Below are 17,435 nucleotides of genomic sequence, written 5' to 3' on the forward strand. Positions count from 1 at the left end.
ACTATCTCTTATCTCACTCATCTAGCTGCCTACCAACATCTATCTGCCTTCCCACAGAGGCTCTATAGGTTAGGCATCTGGGGCAATGCAGAAGAGGCCTTCCTTTCTCTGATGAAAGAAAATGCCCTTTCCACAAGATGAATAGAGGGATCGAGAGGGGGAGGGGTCCCCAAGGGCTTGAACGTGCTTTGCTGACAGGAGCTGCTCTCTCGCACCATTCTGCTCTCCTCTCACCCCTTACTAGCCCTGGTTTCCCCTGCGGCTGTCACATCCTACAGCCGACCGCAGTTTGGACAGAGCCTCTGCGGGGGGAGGCGCATTATTTTGAACGAAGAGAGAGTCAGGTGGGCAGCTGGTAGTATGATTGTCCCGGTGCCATATGCCACTGTTGGGGCTGTCTAATTTCTCTGTCATGAGTGATGAAGTCATTTTTACAACTTAATGATGTACCAAGGGACTCAGAGGGCTGGCTTATGCTTGTGTATTCCTTTTTAAATATGGGAATGGGGGCATCAGATGTGACAAAGGGAGGCGCCGGAACCCTGATTAGATTAGATTAAGTAGATTAAACAGCCTGAATCAGTCTACTCCAACAGAGCCTCTAGGAGAGGATTAATGCCACACCTGGGGTGAGGAACACTAGTTCCCTGTTAAGTGACAAGCCACTGCCCCAATGGAAATTGATTGATTTGGGAAAATGGATATTATCTGCAGAAGTAGCAAGTCACCAGAGTTCCTGTCACCTCGACTGGGCACATCCCTGTGTGTTGGGGGCGGCTGGACATGTGATGGTGTTTGTGGCTACAGAAAGAGTGTGAGTGGGAATCTCACAGTTGGTTCACTGTACACCACATTAAATGTTAATCACCAGGCAGGGTGGGATGCATTCGGCAACTGTATTTGTTTTTCCAAACATTCTCTGTCAGGAATACTACATCTCTCAATTTTGATGGTGTGTTTAGTAATATAAAGCCTCCTAACACACACACACACACACATACACACACACACGCACGCACGCACGCACGCACACACATCAGTATTCTTAAAGTGATTATGTCAGAAGATATAATCATTTCACACTGGAAGACAAAGAAGTGGAAAACGATTGTGTGTGTGTGTGTGTGTAACAAGTAGAGAAAAAACAAGTAGAAATTAGGTTTTAACTTGAAAATAAGCAAATTGAATTCATTTTAGTATGTCATTTGCTGCAGAGGAAATTGTGAGGAAAACAACAATTTTCAGTAGCTTTCAAGTGGTTTATCATTTTGAAAAGCAATCTTAATAAACAAATGGCCCCTATTTTATTTCAGAGATTTTAATGGTGTTCTTTGAGAAACTGAGAGCACCCATCAGTTTCTAATCCTGTTCTTCAGACATTATAATATTAAGCTTTTTTTACATTTGGTTTGCAGATTTCTTCCCCTTTTTTTTCTCAACCCAATTACTGACGACCTATCTCTGACTTACATTCACACCAGGAGTGGGTTTTTAAGAGCATATTCAGCTGCCAATTTTAAGGATCAGTACCTTAAGCAGAATAAATTTCATTCTAGTTGAGATTCAACTTACTATGTGGAAATTCAAGTTCAGCAATATTTACCAAATTAATAGCCATGTGATTTGATTATTCATTCGCAAAAGCTATGTTTTAGTTTAGTTTGTTGCTAAAAATTTTTTGTAATTTGCTAGAATTTTCCTTGATGGCTAATTTTTACATATAGTACTGACATAAGTACTAATACACTGATATAGATATATTGCCTGATATATATATATATATATATATATATATATATATATATATATATACATACCGATACAGATATTACCCGGGACAATCGAACCTAGATTTACAATACAGGAAATCAAACATATATTTAAATTTTTAATTGGGGAAATTTATTTCTAGAAAATATTTTTGTTCTGTCAGACAGATGAATATAAATCAGAAGTTGGGTTACTTTTACAAATGTATGATTTGTTAGTTATATTGAAATGTGTTAAATTTCTATCCTATGATCACCAATTCATTAAAACTTTCTCATATAAACTATGTTATTATTTGATATGGTATAAAATTTAATATTTATAATAAAATGGTATACCATTACTATATATTTTGTGTATATGTACCATTTTTATGGTATAAAAATTAACATGGATATGGTATAATTGTAACAACTTCCTGTGGAGAAACATTGATGATATACCTGAAAAAAAATCTGCAATGGAATTTTCAAAAGACAAAAGGATTGTAAAAATGAACCTTAAAAAAAGCACACATTTTCTCTTTTGGCCTATATTGAAGTCAAGTAATAAAATGATTGCTTAATATATATGATGGAGTAGAGGACAGATTTCTCCTCCCCTGTAATTAAAAAGAATCTAGAAATCTAGTTTTTAGATGAAAATGGGAAAAAATAGAAAGCCAGCTTAGCTGACTGGAAACACACAAGAGATACTCTCTCCATGTACAGTGGAGGTGGGTGAGTGAATATCAGAAGGGCTTTTCAATCAGTGCAAAGTAAATCATTCAGAGATAAAATTTCTACCCCTCCCTAAAGAGTATGTTTGTGGTAGGAATGGGAAAAGAGAGGGTATGAATTACAAATTGTTTTCATAATTGCCTTAGCTTTCCATTTCAGGAGACAGATGAAATTAGACTCCAACAGAATAATAAATATATGCATCACTAGCTTTTTATATACATTATCTTCCTTCTTCATAGCAACTCTATAAGGCAGACATTCATACACTTGTCTTACTGATGAGAGAAGTAAACACAGAGTTAGTCTCTCAATGATCACTAGTTGGTTGGAGGAAGAGCTGGAGTACGAACCCCAGGATACCTGATTTCAAATGATACACTTCTTTACTAAACACATTTCTCTTGTTGAATAGCTTTACTGCATGTGTTCTTTTAAAAAAGACTCTCTTTTACTGTCTCTTTAGAAAAATCACTGCATGTTTAGTGCTGGGCTAGGTTCATAGGAAAGAGCATGGAATAATTTAAAAGATTTATTTATTTGCATGATTTTGATTTTTAGGGAAGTCTTTTAATTAGAGGATAAACATGAAAAACCTGTTATGGTGGATATTGTTTTCAGGGCAGCAGTGCTGTGAAAGGCAATGACATATCCAAGTTGAGACCAATGCTGTGGTCATAAAACACATGAATATTAAATGTTTCCTGGCATATGGTCTATTTCCTTGTGTCTGTTGAGACATCAAAAATATAGTCATGCTTATGTTTGTTTGTTTGTAACATCAGGCCAAGCAAAAATAATGACTTGTCACCCTAATACCGCATATACAACTGCATTAAATATTGATAAGGGGTGAAACTCTTTAAGAGGGCAATATATCAGCTCTGAGGCATTAGCACCTAATTTAATTTTGAAAGCAGGGCTTCAGAGACAGTGGTTTCAGGCACTGATGCGGATGCTGTGATGAAGGGAATATGCAGTGGCAGTTGGTTTCCAGAGATTTTACAGTGTTGTTGGGAAGACTTAAGGATGAGGCTAGACTGAGCCATCTACACAACTCGGTAGCTATCTCAAGTGAGGGTTTAGCCATTCCAGTACTCTAATTTCTAGTCCATAGCTGCCATCCTATAGTTATTCTATGAGAGTAGCAGCTACTTGGGATTATAGGATACTCAGAACAGCAGCTTGTCCCCATTAAAAGCTCAAGAATAAATGATCAGTGGATTGAAGGGGATATTGGGATAATGGAGGTTCCAAGAAGAAAGGTCTGTTATCACCTACATATACCTCAGGATGGAAAGTTATTGCCCTCTACTTAAAGTCTTTATAGAAAAGTAACTGGTCATTTCTTATGAGCATGCCACATATAAAACATTCTGCTACCATCATGGGGTTTGGGAAGTGAAATAAAGACCTGGACTGTATTTTCCAAGAGACACAAATAAAGCAGGATCTTTTGGGTTAAGTCTTATAAACATCATCTAGAGTGCTTTAGGAATATCTGAGAGAGGTATGTGTGTGTGTGGTGGCTAGGTATTGGGAGGAAGGGGCTGGGGATACTAAGACATGCATACTTGATTTAGAGAAAACTGTGAATTTTGTTTGCTTGTTTCCTGTCAGATATTTTAGATGGACTGTTGAAGCACAGTTTGAGGGCTGATGCATTCCATCAATTCTGTATGCTCTCAGAATGGGAGACAGATTCCCCACCATAGGTCCTCAGGTTCTTTAAGGTACTAGAATTTTGGGATGATATGGAACAGTTTTGAATCCATTGTCACAGAAATAGCACCACTTTACCATGGCAAAAGGATTCTGGAAGAAAAGGATGAAAAATAACAATTCTCTGAAAACTATTGAATGTTGGAAAATTTCTATAAAATGATAGCTGATATTTATAAACCATTTACTGTGAAGCAGGCACTACCCCTTTTCATAATTCACTCATTTAATCTTCACAATAATCCTTTGAAATATGAAAGCTTATCTCCATTTTACAAATGGAAAAAGTGGGGCTTAGAAAACATAAGTAATAAGAAGTTGCCCAAGGTAATACCTAGTAAGAAATTAGAGTCAGAATTTGAATTCACACAGCATTGCCACAGAACTTGTATTCTTAACCAATATTGTGTCATGCTGTTTCTATGTCCCAAAGAAAAATACAGCAGCTGCTCAGTATTTGATCAGTGGGGACAGTCAAAACTAGGCCAGAGAACTTCACTTTGGGTCTTGATCAAATGATCTAGTTACCACTTAAGTTTTTTAAAACATATCATTCCTTTTAGCAGGTATTTCTCACTCTTGCTATTCCCCTCCCTTATAAAAGGAAAGCTCCTTATTTCAGCTATGTCTAGCTCTGTTCATTCAAGGCGTTCCCCTCACCCCCACCCCAGGTCTGCTCTTTTGTGATGTCTATGAAAAGTATCTAGTATAATACTGCTAAACCAATGATTCTCAAATCACGAGAAATAACATCCTCACCTGGGAACTTGACTAGAAATGCAAATTCTCAGACCCCACAGAAGCCTACTGAATTAAAAGCTCTGGTGACCAGCAATCTGTGTTTTAACAAGCTCCCGAAGGTGATGATCATGCATGACAAAGTCTGGAAGTCACTGTGCTGAACTATTTTTTTATTCTGGAACTTCATTTTCATACTCAGTTTTACTATTTCTTCTATCTCCTTTTTGAAACCTAGACTTTGTTTGTATAAAGACAAAGCCCTCCCTAAATGAGCCTCTCCTTTTAACTACTTACTTTAAAACACAGAACAGAATGAGTAGAATCCTGCTCTTGTTCCTCACTGCTACCATCCATCATCAATAATATTTTTGTCTTTCAAAGTTTTTGTTATCTTAGCTGCACTGCTGGAATAGTTAGTATGAGTATTAGTTCTGCTGATATTGAAGTACAGTAGAGCTTACTGGTTAAGTATCTAGGATCTACAACCAAACTGAGAAAATATAAATTCTCCACATAATTCTCTACTTAAATCTATATAACTTTAGCAAGTCATCTGAACTCAATTGGACTTGGTTATTCTATCTGTGATATTAGGATAGCAATAGTAGCTTTCTGATGTTGTTAGTTTAGAATGAGAATCTAGAACAGTGACTGACACATACTAATGATTTCATAACTATTGGGTATTATTATGTCTATTTGACTGACTCACATTTATGGACTTATTTTTATGTGCCGGGCATGACTAAGCCTTTTAGGTGCGTTATTTCATTTAGCCTCACAGCAATCCTATGAAATATGATAAATTAATATCATTAATTTACAAGTCCTAACACCTCTCAAATGCTTATGATATGCCAGATATTCCCTTTGGGTGCTTTGCTTGTAATAACACATAAGTTCTGTTAGCATCCCTGTCTTGCAGATGAGGAAGGAAGAATAGGTAGTTTAAAATGCTCAAGATCACTCAAGTACTAAGTGATGGAAATGAACTTTGAATCCAGGCAGTCTGGCCTTAGCACCCATTCTCTTGGCCGTTACATAACACTGCCCTTTTTATAGACAAGGAATCAGAAGCCAGGTTAGTGAACTCTCCAGTCACATAGTCATTAAGTGGCAAAGCTGGTTTTACAGAAATTTCTGTACCATATTTATGCCACTTTTTTTTCTCCACAACCACAAGTGACTTTGGCCCCTTGCTCCTCTGCATGCAGTCACCTTGCATGAACTTCAATGAATCCAAATCGCCTTCTGTCTCCCTGATCTCATAGCTTCCTCCCCCATTAATTCCTGCGAGCTTCATGTTTACTTCACTTAGGGACGTTATCCTCGATTATCCTCTATGACCAGCCTAAGCTCCATCATCTCCAAGATGTCATGGATTTATGGACTCTGCTCTTCCCTTCCTTGTCCTACTACGTTTCCTCAAACCCTCCTCACACATTCCCTGTTCATCATCTCACTCTTGGTGGGCTTCTCCTCACCTGTACTAATACATCCAGCCATTTTTGATACTGCCCTAGTTTCTGACATGTAATGGGATCTCTCCCATTTTTGAACCTTTGTTGATCCATTTCTTCTTTTTTTGATTTCTTCCTTCTTTTTAAAGTTCATCTTCCAAGGCCAAACTTGGAATTTTCTCTATGGAAGACTTGCTTCCTGGTCACCCCAGCAGGAATGGATTTTTTCTTTCTTTGCTTTTTATATTTTACTCCTGTTGTGGCCTTTGACGTGTTGTCTCTCTGGTACTTGTCTCTCTTTTTTCTCTCTCCTACTAAACCAATGCTGATACTTTCCTTTTTGTGAGTGCCTGGTAGCATCTTATAGAAAAAAGAGCACATATTTTCATGTCAGACAGCCCTGGATTCTAATGTCAGCCCTTCGCAGTATTTTAAAAGTTTGAGACTGTTTTTCTTGCACAGTCTTTCTGTCTCCATTTTCCTTTTTGTAAAATGAGAGGAAAGTGTAATTCAGAGAGCTGTTTTGAGGATTACATGAACTAATGTAGGTGGAGAAAGTATAGTAAGTACTCTGTAATTTTAGCTCCCGTCTCCTCCTCAGCACAGCACCCTGTTCTAAATATAGTCTCACAAAGATCTGCAGCGGAATGCATAAACGAATGTTGAATGAAGTGGCTGCTTCAACTTTGGCTGCGTGCAAGTGTAAGGAAAACTGTAAAGGCTTCCCGTAGTTGGCAAGGATTTTGATAATCAGGATTTTAATTACTTGGATATTGATCTGGGTAGCAATTACATAAAATTTAAAAAGATGCGGCTCTGAAAAGATTGGTGGATTTTATTCTAAAATAGTTAGAAAAAGTCAGTGATGCATTTTTATGACACAACGGCCATAAATAATTTTTTAAAAAGGATGGATAAATGAATTAAGGAACTTAAAAGTAGGAAGCATTTAGAAATGTCACAAGTTTATGTATTTAGAACATTATTCAGGGCAAGAGTAAAAAGTAAACATTGAAAGAGATCTATTGACATTTCATTTCAAGAATAGTAGCATGATTTCAAGTAACTTTGTAAAGATTATTATTTAAATTTACAATTAGAATCGTGAAATGTATTACTAACCACATCAAATGTTGCATACTCAGATGTGAATCCTGGTGGCAAAACCTACTGGCTTTGGAATTGGACAGACTAGATTTGAAACAGGGCTCCTCTACTTAGATCTGGTTAATAACTTGTGCAAGTGATTTTACCTATCTCGGGCTTAGCTTCTTCATCCATAAAATGGGTATATTAATAATACCCTGACATGTAGTGCATAAAGGCCAGGGATGATACTAAATATCATACAGTGCACAGGACAGCATCCCACAACATAGAGTTACACATCCTGAAATAACAATAGTTTAGAGGCTGAGAAACCTTGAGCTAACAAATGGGTAAAATTCATCTCTTTCCAGCTTATCTAGAAATAGCAGTATTTTCAAATTTCAAAAAGGGAGAGAGAAAATGATGATTGAAAGTTAATTCATATAAAATAAACTTCATGCATCATACTTTCAAAATAATTATTAGAAACAAATAAACACAGATAACCCTAGGTAAAAACCTTACAGTCTTTTTTGCAAATCTTACCATGCAATTTATTACCTGGACTCCTTATTAAAACACAGATTTCCAGGCTTCATTCCCAGCACATTCTGATTTGGAAAAGTCTGGTGTGAGAAATCTGTAATTTAAATAAGCACCTCAGGGAATTCTGATGCAACTGGTTCATGGAAGACCGTTTGAAGGAATTCTTCCAAAGGGCTGAATGGGGTGGATGGTTAACTCATATAAACACTTTAAAAAGTTCCAGCATTATGTGGTTCTGGTTCTCTTTATCTTTAAAGCTTTGAGAAGTCTCAGTCTCATTATTATTGAGGGTGATAAACAAAGTGAGATGGATCTCTAGAAAGATAACAGTTAACACAAGTTTACCAGTATCAAGACAGCCTACCTGTATGACCAAACCTACTCCCGCCTTCACCTGCCCTATTGCACAACATTCAAACTACCAGAACAGTGGAAAACTATGTTCACCTCACTGGCCTTTGGAAACATGTACCATTTACCACTAGGTCTAGGAAACATGCCCTGTACACTCCTCTTATTTCTTCTCAGCCCTAAAGGGAAACTCCAAAGTGTTCTGGGCTTTGCACACAAGGCCACTTGGATAGTAGTCTTAAGAGAGGTGAAAATTTTTTCAACTTAAAAGTAACAATCAAGAATTAAAATATATTTTAAATCAATTTTTATAACAACTTTGGATCTTTATTTTATAAAGACAGGTTATGGGATTTTGCATTTATTTTCTAAAAAATAAATCCATATTTGGCAGAAGTTAAGTATCACTGGATATGTGCATTTTAATGGGAGCCATCATTCCTAGAAAGAGAAAGTTTCTATTGTGCCAACCATTTCGAAAAAAAGTTATTCTTTTGACTCAAACCCAAAGATACCTATTCATCAAATGAAGAAGAATGGAATGAAACATTCATTTCCCAAGTGACTATTTGCCTCAGAGGAGAGAAACCACTGAGGCAGGCAGATATTAGGCTGCATCAAGTTACAAAAGTGTTTGACCCAGTCCATGATTCATAGAAAAAGAGCTGATCCATTTCAGCCCTTCATAAAGTCATTTTTCAAATTTCATTAGCAGGTTAATAATGGCCAAATTACTTTTCAGAAACTCAAGTTTTTAACAGTTACATTTAAACATGTCCCTTAGAAGAATTCAAGCTTCTATGAGGCAACCAATCTTGACTGAATTCAAGGCTCAGTATTCCATGTGAGAAACCTTATAAAGAACACACAGCTTAGCTCATTAGATATAGTGTGTCCTAAAACTTCTCTGAAAGAGAATATTTCTAAGATTACTCAGTTAAAGGGATATTTTCCTTGCATAGTATGAACCTTATGGATAAAGTTTTTTTTAAATGATGGAATGGGATTTTTACTTGCAGATGGATTAAGGTGTTAGCACCATATTTCCAGCAATTCTTTTTGGATTTTTGTGTATATGTATGCAGCTAGAAGTGTGCCTCAAACACAATTGCCCCCTGACCCCCACCACAACAGAAGGAAGAAAACTCTGAGGGAGGTATATTAAGTAATAATTATTTCTGTTATAAAACCATATGCTGTGGCATCTTGGGACATTTAAAATATTCTATTTGTAAAATTTGTATGTCTATTCAGCTTGTAGGGAAGTTGCAGATAGTTGTATAATGTGAAGCACAGCTCCATTAGGGCATTCATTATTTTTTCAACAGCTCCTCAGTGAGTATCTACTCTGTGTCAGGCAGTGCGCTATGCATTATGGATTTAGCAGTGTATCTGAAGAACAACCTCTTGTCCTTAAGCAACTTACACTGCAGACTGAGATACAGACCAGAAACATACATAATGATGCATTAAACATTTGCAATTTGTAATTAGATCTATGAAGAAATAGATACAAGTAAGTATAACCAACTATATTGTATCATTCTTTCATTTCTGGTGTTTCAAATAATGGAGCATGTTAATATACTCCAAGTATCTATTTGCAAGGGCTAGTCAATCAAATCCAAAACATGTTTTATTTCTTTAGAAAAACAATCTACCTTAAAATTGTTTGTAATTAACTTGACCTGAGAAATATAGATCCATTAACTTCTTTTCTTTTTCAGGGTGTTTGGAGCTGCCATACTACTTACCTCTACCCTGAATATGCTGATCCCATCAGCAGCCAGAGTGCATTATGGGTGTGTCATCTTTGTTAGGATATTGCAGGGACTTGTGGAGGTATGGAACTGCAGGATGACATCATTTTGAGGTTTGCATGTTAATAAGAACAAGCAGATTATTTTTTTCTTGACTTACAAATAAATGTATTTTATTAGGTTGTCTATACATAGTGTTGAAAAATGGAAAAGTTAGGCAATCAGATATTTTTGTCTTTAAATGATGCTACATTACAACTGTGGCTGCTTACCTCCACTTCTCCAGAACTGAGTGATATTAAAGAAATGCTTAATGACTGACTTAAAAAGTAAAAGAATAGGCACTTAATATGTTGTGATAAGGATTTCTGAGTCTGCCCTTGGCTGGTGATAACTCTGAATTAATACCTTTGAGAATTTTATACCACGTCCCTGCTGGCCTTGAAACATGATTTGAGTTTTCACTGAAATATTTCACTGGTATATTCTTTGGGCATTTGACTGGAATGACTGATATTGCTCCCTCAGCTGGTAGATAAAATAGTCTTTGAAAGAATATCATTAAAAACTTGAGACTGGCTTACCTGTTGCCCCTTCTCTTTCCATGCTGTGTAGTAGAAATAGATAAATCAGATAAAGTATTAAGGAAGGCACTGAAACAATCTCCTCTCTCTCCAAAAAGAAAGGAAAAAATGAGAGGATCAAAAGGACAAAGATAGATAATCATTTTAAAGATCTTAAGTTCCAGACACTACCTTGAGAAATTTGAGCATCAAGGATCCAAGCTTCAGCGTCCTCTGTGTGGATTTCTTATATATGGGAGTCACTGAGTTGAATGCCTCACACTTAAAGGTCTCCCAAATTCCTCAAACTGTTCAGAGTTGCAGATGAATTGAGTAATTAGTACAGGGTGTTTTCTTGGTCTGACTGAACGTTTTTAAAATGATTTTCGGGAATCAGCAAAGGCCCCTAGTAACAGCTTTCCCTAACACCTTGTGCCTATTCAAAAGGCATAGTTTCAGAGAAGGGAATGTGCTTATTTTCTAATGACCCTGGATCCTCAATGGTGACATATATCTTCCCCCATCACAGGGTGTCACCTACCCAGCTTGTCATGGGATATGGAGTAAGTGGGCCCCTCCTCTAGAAAGGAGTAGATTGGCAACCACCTCTTTCTGTGGTGAGTTCTGCATGCAGATGTAACTGTGGTGGGTAAAAGTTTAGGAACAACTTGGGTAAGAATTGAAAGTTGGTAAAACTTGCCTGTAAAACCATTTGGGATGTGTGTGTGTGTGTGTGTGTATGCCCGTGTGTGTGCTTTTTACCACAATTTCAATTTCCTTAATTCTTATTGGTTTCTTTAAATACTCTATTTCCTTTTGTGTTTTATCTTTTTCTAAGGGTTCATCCATTTCATCTAGGTTTTCAAATATATTCATGAGTGATTTTTATTATAGTCTTCAAAATTTTTATTACAGATTTTATTATATTTAGTGTTTTATTAATTTTAATAAATTAATAAAAAAATTTAAAATATTTATTATTTTTAAATATCTGTTGTGTCTTGGGCAAGAAGTTTATATCCAGTTACATAGTCCTACATTCCTGGCTAAGTATGTGGGCAAATATATGTGTTTGGGGGTGTTTAGGTGTGAGCAAGTATGACTCAAATGTACAAGTGTATTTGTGTAAGCCAACCAACATGAGACGAAGTCAAGAACATCTATCGATTTGCTTACCTTCCTCCCATTCTTCCTTCAACTTTAGGTTCCTATGCTGGAGCTGTGATTGCAATGCCTTTAGCTGGCATTCTTGTACAGTATACTGGCTGGTCTTCTGTATTCTATGTCTATGGTATGTTGCATTTCTATATAATAGAATTTAAAAATGTGCATAAACTAAAACAATGTTAGATTACTGAATATACTTCCATGTTTATGTACTTTTTTTCTATAAGAATCCTGTCCTTATATTCTGTGAAGATGAAGGAAAATGTTCTCTCTCTAGATTTTTTTTCCCTACATTGTTTATTGTTTTTTAAAGCAACAATGTAGGATTTCCCCCTACATTTTTATTTATTGTTTTTAAAAGCAAGAACATTGCTGATGGAAACTTTGTAATGTATGACATATATTACTCTTGATTGTAAAAAAAATTAAGTTAACTCTTGATTGAAAGCTGAGTAAGAGGAACAAGCCAGGGAGCACCTACTTCTCTTCCTTGCCACTGCTTTCTAGGTTTTTTCCTCTGATCCTGCCTCCTCAAGACTGAATGGGGTAGAAAGCTGGAAGCCGATTGTAGTGCTAATGCAACAATTCAATTTTGTGATGAAATATTAGCAGTCAGCTGCGCAGCAGCACATTTTAGCCTTCATTTCCCCAGAATTAGTGGATATTAAGTCCCATGGAAATAAAGATTACAAGAAACCCAAAGCCCTAGCTCCCTTTCTGCTCAGTTTCCAACCAGAAGTTGAAAACTTACAGCTTGAAACTTATCTCCAAAGTCTCTCTCTAAGTCACTTTTTTAATTACAAGGAAAAGAAGAAATGTAAGAGGGCTGGATTCCAACCGATACTGTCACTGATTAATACCATCTTTGGATGTGGGCATGAGAATCTGAAGTATTAATGAAGTCATGTGGTAGAACAGAATAGTATCTGGCTGCTTCTAAAAATGCCATGATCTATTCCCATTTCGAAACGTTCTCATTGGAGCAAGTTCTTATGTTTGCAGGATGTTATTAAATGTTCTTTGTAATAGGGACTCTTTTCCTGGTTCAAAAACCATGGGTGGGTTTTGGATTCATGAGTGCCCTATATTGTAAGCCATGCAACATCTGTACATCTCTTTTCTGTAGAGATCTATTTTTTTGTCATATTTTAATCCACATCTTTCATTAGCTTTTCAAAAGGGTCCATAATTCAAAGTTTAAAGCTCTTATTTATAAGATGTGTAGTACAAGTTGGGATGGTCATCCATTAAATCCTCTGATTTTGCCTTAATTGAATCCATTACTGTATTGAAGATATGATGTGACTTTAAAGGAAGGATATTAATTTCCACAAAGCACTCATGAAAACCAGTCTCATTATTTCGGGTTGTATCTCATTTAATATTTATCATTGAATGGTACAAAGTTCAAATATTAAATAATATGAAAATACCATATCATAGTACTTGCTTATTTACTGTGTGTCAAAAAAAAATTGTCTTTGAGCTGGACATTCAGAATTGATATTTTTTAAATAATAAGATGAGACTGGTATAGCTTAAGTTTCAAAAGATAATGCACATATAGCAATTAGTGGAGTGTCTGACACTTCAGACGCATTCAGTCAGCAGTAATGGTAATTACTACTGAATAACAAGAGCTCACATTTATCAAGGACTTTTTTTGCACCATCCACTGTGCTAATTGCTTTATGCATTATCTCCTTTAACTTTTCTTTGCTACATTCTCATAAAGAAGAATTATATCTCATTTATAGTGGAGGTTTACAGAGATTCTGTTACTAATCAGATCATGTAACTGAGTGACACAACCAGGATTTGAATCTGGGAGAGCCATATTCCATAACCATTACACTACTAAATTATCACACACTGTCTGGCCCCAAGCTGTGTTTGCTGTCATGTTCAGTAATTAAGAGGAGGATGGCACAATAGAATCTATGGTGTTAAGGAACAATTCTTAGGACAAGCAAAAAAAAAGTATTATAGAGATCAAGGGGATTTAGACTGTACTCAAGGGAGAAAGAAAACAGTATGAAGCAAAACTGAAATGCTGGGAAACCAGAATAAGTCACCTGAAATTCTTTCTATTATTAATGCTTCAGATTTATATTGCACAATGAAGGCAGTTTTTAATGGTGAGAGTGCTAAATAAAGAAGGTGATATGAAAGAACTTGCAAGCAATTTATTGTGTTGGAGTTTATAACTGTCATCTGCCCAAAGAATGTTCCATAGACAATAGTGTGTACTACAAATAAAATGGTACACAGTCCCGTAAAGTGTTAAATGTTACTATATTAATTACAGAATATTATTATTAATTACAGAAGCCCACTTTTTCATGAGCCATAGTCACTCAGGCTAAAGTAATCTTATGTATTTTACTTAATAGTCCATTTACTAGATCTGAAAGCACCAACAGGAGAGGGAAATGAGTATCTTTCAAAATACAGATCATTGTCATATTCAAGGCAGGCAAATAATAAAAGGATTTATCCCTCACAAAATTAGTTGAAGACAGGAATTTTATCTTGTTCATAATATTTTTCTCACTTAGCAGAGTGCCTGGAATAATAACTCCCCAGTAAATGTTTCCTGGATATGAACATGTTCCAAAACACACAATTCAATTCTTATTCATTATGAGTTTCTTCATAATGAATAACAATTATTCATTCAGTATCAACATTATTTAGCAGAGACAAAGAGACAAACAACAGGATGAGCCTTCAGGAAGCTTGAAGTCTGGTGGCAAAAGACAAGAAGAGATGGTTAAGTCAGCTGGAGGAACAAACTTGAATTCACATTCGAGAGGACATGTTTGTTATGAGATTATTGTAGTTTTATTTCAGCAAATGATTCTTACATAAAGTATTTATGATAGCTTTCTTTGACATCCTCCTTTTGAATTCTTGCTTGCAGGAAGCTTTGGAATGATCTGGTACATGTTTTGGCTTTTGGTGTCTTATGAGAGTCCTGCAAAGCATCCTACTATTACAGATGAAGAACGTAGGTACATAGAAGAAAGCATTGGAGAGAGTGCAAATCTTTTAGGTGCAATGGAAGTAAGAACTTTATTATGGTGTATATTCCTATTCTTATTCTTCATCTCATCTCCCTTTGACCAACCAAAGTATTTTATGAGTCTCTATTCAATAAAACTAATTTGGTATGAATCATGATTGTTTTCTTTACTCCATGCATATTCCTTGACTTACTTAGGAATGATTGCTTCCTCCATCTATAAGTTCTTTTAATTTTTTTATCTTTTCTTGAGCATCTTCAAATTTTCCCTGGATTATAGCTATGACTGTAGACCTAAGCAAATTTTTAAAACATTTCAATATATTCCATAATTTAAACAAATTCAACCAATATTTCTTAATTTCAGTTTGTAGGAAATGCCAAACCACCTAACACAGTCATAAAAAGGGCCATTTTTTTGTTTATTAAATACTCTAAACTTAGGTTTTATGCATGTGTGTTTATGTTATATGTGGGTTAGGAAATACCAAATCATTAGAATGCTGATAATAGCTGACATGAAGAATATTCTTAATATAATCCTTTCATTGATAAAATATTACCGTTTTACAGGATTAGTATTATGAAGATCAAGTATTATAAAGATAATGAGGGCTTCTTTGTGATTTTGATTTGGTTTCTTGGATGGGCTCTCTGGGGAGAGTAAATGCAATTCTATGTTAATAATGCAAATATTTTAGTCCACACGGCATTAATATATCATAAATAGTAATTTAAAAATATCCATCTAATATTATTTTTAAAACTGGTAAGCAAAAGTAATATATTTAGACAAGTTCAATAATTTAGCACCTAATCAATAACTCTGTTTCCTTACGCTAAGCATTGGAAGTTACCAGAAACTGGCTGAGGAACCAGTGTCCATCATCTTTCTCTTAAGGTCTCCTTTCCGCATTCCAATTGCATTTTATTCTAGTATGACTCTCTACTTCATTTGTTAGAGAAGGCCTGCCTGTCTTTGACATCTCATCCTGGGTGAAATGTCTGTCAACCATTGTTGTTGAGTGTATCTTGACTTTTAATGAATAGGAAAAACCTATTTGATATCATTCAGAAGTTAACCTTAAGTACTTAAAAAAAATCCTTACATTATAGTTGGTCCATTAGCTATAGAGGCTGATATCAGAACTTTCTCCATCCTGTTTCTTCTGTAAATGGACTGATAATTTAGTTCTATCGGTGGTTGTCTAAGAAACAAGTTGTTATATGGGGGTGAGGTCAGTGTTGGCAATGTGCTCTGGTGACCATCAGCTGCAGTTGCTGTGAGCAGAAGCTTAATATATACTGATGTATGGTGAGTTCAGAACACCCACAATTTCTAGCCAAAAATAATCTGATCAGCCTCTATCTTCACTGGTTACTTGTTTTATTTACCAGATCTCGGAGGATTGCATTGTCTAAACCAGACACAATTTTTTTTCAAACAATCAGAAATTTAGTATAAATGAAAACCAATTTCTGAAAATGACCCTAAAAGAATAGCTGGTAACTACGCTGATGGACAGTGCTTCTTCCTCCATCTATAAATTCTTTTAATTTCTTTATCTTTTCTTGAGCATCTTCAAATTTTCCCTGGATTATAGCTTTGACTGTAGACCTAAGCGAATTTTTGTGAAAGGGTATTTGGGGGGGACTTGGTGAAGGGGGGAGCCTAGTAAGCATAATGTTCTTCATGTAATTATAGATTAATGATACCAAAATAAAAAAATAAAATAAAATAAAGAATAGCTGGTAGGCTAACAAAACAGTGTAGATTATCTGAAACTCTCCATTTCCTATACCTTTTTGCTTTTCTAAACACAATACTTTACTTCTTACTGTTGTTTTATATTTTGATGTAGCTTCAAAGGAAAGTTAAGAATGAGATCAGGTGAAAATAGAACCTGTACTTATTTTGAATTTTTTATTGTGAACAAATTCAATATATGGCAAAGTAGAAAGAATAATAACAGCTACATTCATGGATTCACTACATAGATGCAACAGTTGCTAACAATTTGCCTTATTTATTTCCCTTTTATTTTTTGCTGAATGAATTCAAAGTAAATGAGGTATAACACCTTGCCACAAATACTTTACATGCATCTCTAGAAAAATAAGAATATTATCCTTCATAATCTAAATCATATTGAACACAATTTAAAATTCCCTACTATTATCTAATACCTAGATCATACTCCAATTTCTAATACCCAGTCCAAATTCGAACTTCCAGTCTTTATTTTTGTGTCTTATGTCTTCTGAGTCTGGATCCAATTAAGGATCACACATTGCAGCCAGCTATAATGTCTCTTCAATCTCTCTTTTTTCCTTCAAAATTAATTAAATATAACTTACACGCAGAAAAATGCACAAATCTTAAGTGAACAGCTTGCTGAATTTTTATCAACTAAACACACTTGTGAAGTAAACAGCTAGTTCTATAACTAGGATGTTTTCAGAACACCATAAGCCCTCCTATGGACCACAACAAATTTTTAAGGCATAAAATTAGACACTTT

General features: G+C 35.5%; 1 protein-coding gene across 1 annotated transcript in view; it reads left to right on the plus strand.

Moving 5' to 3' along the window:
• SLC17A6 (solute carrier family 17 member 6) overlaps nt 1-17,435 on the plus strand; it is a 47,390-nt gene that overhangs the window by 11,574 nt on the left and 18,381 nt on the right. The window contains exons 4-7 of the mRNA XM_036932733.2: nt 10,126-10,240; nt 11,251-11,338; nt 11,926-12,012; nt 14,812-14,954. Of these exons, the coding sequence (XP_036788628.1) occupies nt 10,126-10,240; nt 11,251-11,338; nt 11,926-12,012; nt 14,812-14,954 (433 nt within the window). The remainder of the gene's footprint in view (nt 1-10,125; nt 10,241-11,250; nt 11,339-11,925; nt 12,013-14,811; nt 14,955-17,435) is intronic.

This window comes from Manis pentadactyla, chromosome 9 (assembly GCF_030020395.1).
Source record: "Manis pentadactyla isolate mManPen7 chromosome 9, mManPen7.hap1, whole genome shotgun sequence".
Classification (NCBI taxonomy): Eukaryota; Metazoa; Chordata; class Mammalia; order Pholidota; family Manidae; genus Manis; species Manis pentadactyla.